At 36.8% G+C, this 8,329-nt stretch overlaps 1 protein-coding gene across 1 annotated transcript in view; it reads left to right on the plus strand.

Annotated features, from left to right (window-relative positions):
• LOC134669841 (uncharacterized) overlaps nt 1-2,873 on the plus strand; it is a 53,070-nt gene extending 50,197 nt beyond the window's left edge. The window contains exon 2 of the mRNA XM_063527460.1: nt 2,827-2,873. Within this exon, the coding sequence (XP_063383530.1) occupies nt 2,827-2,873 (47 nt within the window). The remainder of the gene's footprint in view (nt 1-2,826) is intronic.
• Nucleotides 2,874-8,329: the final 5,456 nt, after the last annotated feature.

Consider the following 8,329-nt stretch of genomic DNA (forward strand, 5'->3'; position numbering starts at 1 on the left):
TTTATACCTTCAAACGCCCGAAGCATATTCAATGCTAAATGAAACAATTGTTCCAACCGTGCACATAAAACGACTATCAATGAATATTGAACCCGCGCATACGAAAACACCTAATCTATTCAAGTGGCTAGTTGTAGGGGTCGCGACACTCGCGACAAGGACAAACGCTATTAAAAACCTGCGATAAAAAAGGACAGAGCGCCCGAGGTTATAAGTCGAGCGATATGTCATAACCTGTTCGAATGAAACAACAATAGGTTCGAAGACACGGGACCGAAAGGGAGGGAGTTGATAATGACGTGAGGGGTTAAAAGTCAAGCAAAGTGTCGTGGCCTGTGCAAGCAGGATAGGTGTAGTAATATGTTACGTGTCGGTAAAGGACGAACGCATGGGGGTCAAAAGACGAGCGGCGGCAACCCTGACCTCAAGACCGTGGGCCGTACTTGGGGATTTAAATGTAAATAAAATATTTAAAATGCACGCGTGTAATATAGAGAGGATTGTTCGTGGTTTTCAATGGGATAGCTCTGTCGAAGCGTTAGTTCCTGTTCTGTTAAATACATGGTGTATTGTTTCATTTCTTATGGCCCTGAGTTATTCTAGCGTCAGGCCGCGAGTCTGGAATGGACATTGACTTTATTATTCTATCCATATTAAAACTAGGTATACAGAAATATCTTTGTCTTCAAATTCTAGCCTCTAAATTCCTTCTGGAATTAAGTCGGTGATTTGTATCTTTTTTGGTTCGTGTAATAAAGTTTACATTTAAAATAAATAGGTAAATAAATATATGAAACTGAACCACAAAATTTATTTTACAAAAAATAAAATACCAAAAAAAAAATGAACGTCTACGCCGTCCCTGATCCAGCTGCACTAATGAATCGGGACAAGCGGCACAATTAAACAGTTCGCGACAAATGCTCGTCCCATGTTTCCGAACGGTCATAGCGCTATGAAAACGCGTCACACGCCTCCTCTATGGACAAAAATTAAAAAGTTCCTTTTGAATTTCGAGTGTATGAGCGGCCTGTGTCAAAACAAATATTTAAAAAAAAACGCGCGCGAATGTTTTTGAACGTGACGTTTTAATAGCGCGGGAAATTGTGCCAGTGTTTTTTTATTAGTGTTTTTGTGGTTTGAGTAATTCAGAAGGTTAATTTGTATTACGAACGCGCGCGAGTTGCGCGAAAAAGTTTCTTGGATTTGACGTTTCAGTGGTGTTGCCAGTGTATTTAGTGATTTGACATTTATGTGTACAACAATGTTTAATGCAGAATACCATTTTTCTAGCAAGCTTCTGGATCTATTGACTAAAGGTAAAAAAATAAACGCTTTAGAGTCGGACCACTCTAAGTTTTCATGCCAAGATTGCCAAGTGCATTATTATTGCCAAGTCTGTACAAAGTTAGCGTCGAGAGCAAAAGACAGAGATACGTGATGGTAGAAAGAGAGTGAGGCATTATCCCATCATTGGGACACTGTACGCTAATAAATAAATAAACAATAAAGTACAGAGAACACGCTAGTCCATATACAGGGTCTTTGGTTCATCGTTGGCCAAATTAAAACCGCATATAGGTTTAGTCATTTGCTATCTTCTCATGCCTAGAAAAACAAAATTGGCCATGGTTTTTTTTACTACTACGCAAGTAAAAATTTGAAATTTACGAAAAACTGGCATAGAAGTGAAAGAAAAACCTGCGCCAAATTAAAAATTTCTAGGCCTGAGAAGATAGCAAATGATTCAATCTATCTGCCGTTATAATTTGGCAAACGATGTACCAAACACCCGGTATATTACATTTTTGGTAATGTTATGTTGACTATACCAAATATAAAGGACATTACACATCAGCTCAATTACAATCCGGTCAGTGAAGACCGCGTGCCGACCTTTTGCAAAGTTCACGACAATTATTTCAGCGTTTTCAACGCGTTTAAAGATCTTCTCTGATAAGATAATCACACGATGACACATACGCATTTAACTTTGCATCTTTGCCGTCTGTAGGCAACGAGATACGCCAAATGAGTGAATATGGAAGGGACATGTCGGCAGCCTTTTAAGTGTGCATAATGATTTATTTTGATTCTTTCTACTATAGTCTGTCAAGCCATTTCCGTCAGTAGGAAAAGCGACAAAAAACAATGTAGGCGCGAAGGGTAATCGGGGTTTTTGCTACTGACAAACTTGTTTGACCGGCTATATGCAATCTTTAAGGAGACCAAACTTCTATACGTTCCGTGTATGACTGTGGCGCCGCCCTAGTGGGAATGGGACACATTAGCTATCTGACAGCTGTCAAATGGTTTAGAAATGTGCCGACCCATGAAATTTTGAATTCTACCACGTTCATTGGCATTTGGCGTCGCCTACTACATAACAACTCACATAGCACATAGGTACCTACATAGAAATGACAAGAGTGTACACTTATACTGACCAACATTTGTTCAGCTACTTTTAAAAATAACTTGTGGTTTGATTTTTAATACACTTTAAAGTTTTTCTAAGACGCAATGTATTACGAATTTTGTTATGTTTAAGGCGTGACAAGCAACATCAATCACAATGATATGGCGTGGCGATGGCGTCCATTGAAGATAATATTTATTTTGTATGAAAAATAGGGAGTCTAAATACTTCATAATGTTTAAAAGTTGCTGAACAAAAGTGTCACCGTTTGAGGAGTGCAATCTATGTTTTAATTATTTGCTCATGTTACAGGCCACACCCGGTATGTTCTTATATTTCAGAGCCAGTGACAGAATAAAGTACCTATATCATCGCACTATGTTATAATATCTATTGTTTGTTGACAGGTAGCGGTCAGCGAGAACTCCCGGTCGCCCCCAGTAACGGTGAGTGACTTGTAACAACAACCTAACTGACCTTTGATGGACCTTAAGGCGTTGCAATAGGGTTTTAAATGGTCAGTTACGTGTTTCAACGGTACAGTCCACGTCAAATATATTGGCGATAATGTCTTACGCCTGCGATGCAGGATTTTATTGTGAACACTTGTAACACGCTGTACTCTGTTATTTAGATAAAGATAAGATAAAATATTTTTATTCGTGACGATCACAAAACATGTACGAACATGTACAGACAACAACAGCAAGAACAGAAGAGAACAATAAGTGTGCATCACGAAATGGACCCAACTCAGCATAATGCTAGCTATAAAGCCAGCGCTGGTCTTCCGTACGGCCCATTCGGTGATGCCAATGCCACATCAAACATTGCAAAAGATACACAGAAATTTGTAGTATCTTCAATAAAACAATTGTTAATCCTGTTCTTGTATTTATTTCTGTAATATACTTCTTCTTAATATTAGTTACATTTATATTTTTATTGGCACGTCCATCAGTCTTGCGATGAGATAGGTAAGGGGGAGCTGTCAAAGTGACAGCCATAGATAAGATATTTTTAGGAGTACGTTCATAAACGTCACTCCGCTACATCATCCCCTTTTTAAAAGAAAGTTAAAGTTATACAGCACTACAATATAAGTTTGACACAAAAGGGGTACCGTTACAGAAAATTGCAAGGTGTTACATATAATTACTATTTGCTACAGTATAGTATGTTTTGCTACAAGGTACTGATATATTTAAGTATATTAGTGTTACACAGAACTAAAATTTAAAATAAATATTTATTACAAAGTAACAGATCAGTACAGTAGATTGGTTCAATATTTGAACCAATCTAATATCTTACATTAATAAACTCTTCATCCCCTTTTTAAAGGAATGTTTTCCTAATTAATACTGAATTATCACAAAGAATCATAAAATGCCCAGTAGTATTGGGAATTTTAATGTACATACTTCACATTCGACCGATGGTGGTAGACCCAACTGTAGAGTCCGGTGAGGCACCTAGTCCAGCTAAGGAGGTCTGATATGAAACGAGGTTCTTTCATAAATAACATTATTCTTATCAGCTATAGTATATGCTCTATTACCATTATAACTAACAATTTTTCCTTCAAGCCAAACATTCTTATTAGGATCTTTCTTAAACCATATGGATTGGCCAACTACAAATGGGCTTTTAAATCTGCTTGTTTTATTATAATTTCTAGTATTTCTAATCCTAGTCCTATCAAGCTCTTGCTGTACATTAGCATTCATCTTTGGCTGTAAGTATTGGGAATTTACTATTAACTTTGTCTTTAAATTTCTATTTAACATCAGCTCAGATGGGGACAAGTTTGTACCAGATACTGGTGAGGCCCGGTAATTAAGTAGTGCTAATCTATAATCCGTGTTATCTTCCTGACACTTAGTTAAAATCTTTTTTGCAATTTGTACTCCTCTTTCCGCCATTCCATTGGACTGGGGATACCTGGGGCTAGTATACGTGAAAGCAAATCCATTGTCACGAGCAAAGTCTCTACATTCTTTGGAGTCAAAGGGTACATGATCTGAAACTATTTCTTTAGGAAAACCAAAATTGGAAAATATATCTGTTAAGGCCTCAATAACGTTCTTCGCACTTTTACTACGAATGTATTTAATGTCTAGCCATTTAGAGTAATAATCGTAAACTACGAGGTAACTTTTGGTTTTGAAATCCATAATGTCTGTGGCTATCTTTGCAAAAGGCAATGTAGGTACTTCATGTGGGAGTAAAGGCTCCTTTATATTATTATTCTGATGTGTCTGACAAGGAAAACATCGTTTAACAAACTGTTCAATATGTGAATCAATATGTGGCCAGTAATACAATTTTCTAGCAAGTTGTTTCATTTTTGTCATACCAATGTGGCCCTCATGTAATGTTTTAATAAATGATAATCTTAGATTTTTTGGAACAATTAATCTATCATTAAAGAATATTAAATTGCTATCTACTGAAAGTTCACCTCTTAATTTATGATAGTCATGCAAACCACTAGGAATATTTTTATTATTAGTAGGCCAACCATTTTTTATGAAGTTTCTTTATATGTCTAATTCACTATCAGCAGAGCTTTCATTAATTAACATTATTTTTTGTTCTTCAGTACATTCTAAATGATGGGCTAAACCAACACTGTGAATAACCTCATACATGTAAGATTCACCTGTGTTATCATCGGAAGTCAGATACGAGCGTGACAAAAGGTCAGCTATAAACATTAATTTTCCTTGCAGGTATTTGAAATCTAAGTCATATTTTAAGAGTTTAAGTTTTAATCTTTGTAGTCTAGGTGACGGAACTTCATGAATATGTTTTTTCAATAGACTCTCTAGAGGCTTGTGATCATTTAAGACTGTCACTTTGCGACCATAGATAAAGTAATGAAACTTGTGTGTGCTCCACAAAATGCTCAGTAGCTCCTTTTCAATTTGTGAAAAATTACGCTCTGCTGATGTAAGGCTTCTTGAAGTGAAACAAACAGGTTTACCTTCCTGCAGCAAACAGCATCCCAGGCCGTCTTTTGAGGCATCGCACTGGATGGTAATTGCGAGCTTATCATTAAAATTTTGCAACACTGGTGCCTCACTAATTTTATTTTTAATATTAGCATATACATTTTCATGAACCTCCGTCCATATCCATTCCACATCTTTTTTTAATAGTAACTGCAGTGGGGATGCAATATCAGCCAAGTGCGGTATGAATTTTCTTAAATAATTGACCATGCCGAGAAAGATTTGTAATTCTTTTTTATTATTAGGACTTTTCATATTGATAATGGCAGTGACTCTATCCGGATCTATTTGCATGCCTTTGTCTGAGAAAATATGGCCAAAATATTTGACTTGTTTCAATTTATACTGAAATTTCTCTTTGTTAAAGCGAACATTATGCTCTTTTGCTCTACTAAATACCTTGTCTAATATTGCATCATGTTCCTGCTCTGTATCCGCACATATTAAGAGGTCATCGCAATAAACAATAACACCAGGAATGTCACCAAAGGCAGACTCGCTGTACCTTTGGAAGACCTCCGGGGCTACTGATATGCCAAAGGGGCACCTTAGAAACTTGTAACAACCAAATGGGCTGTTAAACGTGCATAAATCGCTCGAGCTGTCTGATAATTTAATATTGTAAAAGCCGTCTGATAAGTCTAATACAGAAAATATTTTTTTATTACTTAATTTAGGAACAATTTCGTCCAAGGTCGGTATTAAATGGTGCTCTCTTATTAATACTTGATTTAAATCTTTTGGGTCTAGGCATATTCGGAGTGAACCATTCTTTTTCTCAATAACAACTAAGTTACTAACAAAATTTTTAGGGTGCTCCACCTTAGCTATAACTTTGTGCCTCACCAGCGCCCCCAGCTTCTCCGCAAGACGTGTGAGGAGCGCGTTGGGCACTCTGCGCGGGGGTCTCACTACAGGCTCCACTCCCGGTCGAATGCGTAGCTGCAGCTCTTTCTTAAACTCTCCAACACCCTGGAACAGTTCGATATGTTTATTAATTACATGCTCTTTATTATTAATATTAATTTTGGCATTGACACTTACATCATTATTTTTTTTACTATTAATCTCCTCAATATTTATTAATTCAAGTTGGACCGTGGAGAGTAAACCCAGAATGGGGCGTACATTCTTGTTAATAATTATAAATTTAGTGTCAAAAAATTTCTCTTCATTTTTAGAGTATAATTTCAGTGTGACTTGGCCTAATGGTACCAACTTACCACCACCGTATACCTCAAGTAAAGCTCTCGTCTCAGATATTTTAATATTAGCATCATCATTGACAATTTTATTAAGAGTGTTTAAGCTCATTACGTTAATTTGTGCACCTGTGTCACACTTAAAGGACACTCTCTTAGTCTCTACTCTAAATGATTCTGACCACTCAATATTATCATCAAGATTGATTGAGTAAACTTTATATACTAGTCACAAATTTTGAACATCATTGCAGGCATCGTCGCCTTCATCTTGAGTTACATAATGAACCCTTCGTTTTGAAAAAGTACAACCCACACTAAAGTTATTTGGTTTGTTGCAATTAGAGCAAATTTTGCCAAAGGCTGGGCACTGTCGTGGCCCATGTTCAGTATTACATTTTCTACACTTATAAAATGAGCTGTTATAATTAGTGCTGCTACTTTGTTTAACATTTGCAGATTGGGACCAACTTTTACTATTGTTATTATTATAATACTTAGCTTTACTGAGCTGTTGCCCGTGGAACGCTGGCCTGCCTGGCTGGACCGCATGCACCTCCGGGTTGTTGAGTGTCTTGACAAACTCCCTGGACAGCTCTGTAGACCGACAGATGTCAACCGCCTTGTCCAGCGAGAGGTCCTTGACTTCCAACAGCTTCTGTTGTACCCTTTGGTCTCGCACTCCGATGACAATCTTGTCTCGTATCATCCAGTCCTTCTTGTCATCAAAGTTACAGTTCTCCGCTAGTTTTCTGATTGCTGTGTAGTATGCATCAAAAGATTCGCCCTCTTCTTGATTCCGTTTGTTGAGATTATATGTGTTAATGACTTCGTTTTGTTTAGGTTTGAAGTATTCATCAAATATTTGAATGACGTCGTCCAGCTTGTCTTTGTCTTCTTTCTTTAACACGTTGAAGTACAGCTCTTGTGCTTGCTGCCCAATACAATTTATTAAAATAGCTGCTTTCCTGGCCTCCGACAACTTTTCGAAGCCCGCCGCTAACACAAAGTTCTTGAACGACAATTTAAATTTTTGCCATTGATTCCAGGAATTTTCTATATTGTCGAGATTTAAACTCGGTGGCATTTTATACTCCACCGCACACATGTTGTCAACTTTTAATTGTAAAAGTTCTTCTTTGACTTCTTTATTGTCATTCTCATTTCCCATGATGTACCGGTAAATGGCGGACAGTTAAAAACGTGTACCTTATTAATCTTCCTCAATCTTCGTAAGTTCGTCTTCGTTGCGGCTGCGCCATGTAGTATCTTCAATAAAACAATTGTTAATCCTGTTCTTGTATTTATTTCTGTAATATACTTCTTCTTAATATTAGTTACATTTATATTTTTATTGGCACGTCCATCAGTCTTGCGATGAGATAGGTAAGGGGGAGCTGTCAAAGTGACAGCCATAGATAAGATATTTTTAGGAGTACGTTCATAAACGTCACTCCGCTACAAAATTTACTGAAATTTAAATATTGTGACTCGCTAGAAAAAAAATAATTATTGGCTAGTAGATCTTTCAGGGTAGATTTTCTACAGCGCTTGTTTCACTAAACACTAAAATAAATATTATAATAATCCGAATATAATCATTCATATGCATGAAATACGTAATAATTTTACAAAACGTCATGTTAAAACGTTAACCCTGTGTCAAATTGTACTGGTAAACATGGTAACTC

This window comes from Cydia fagiglandana, chromosome 13 (assembly GCF_963556715.1).
Source record: "Cydia fagiglandana chromosome 13, ilCydFagi1.1, whole genome shotgun sequence".
NCBI classification, from domain to species: Eukaryota; Metazoa; Arthropoda; class Insecta; order Lepidoptera; family Tortricidae; genus Cydia; species Cydia fagiglandana.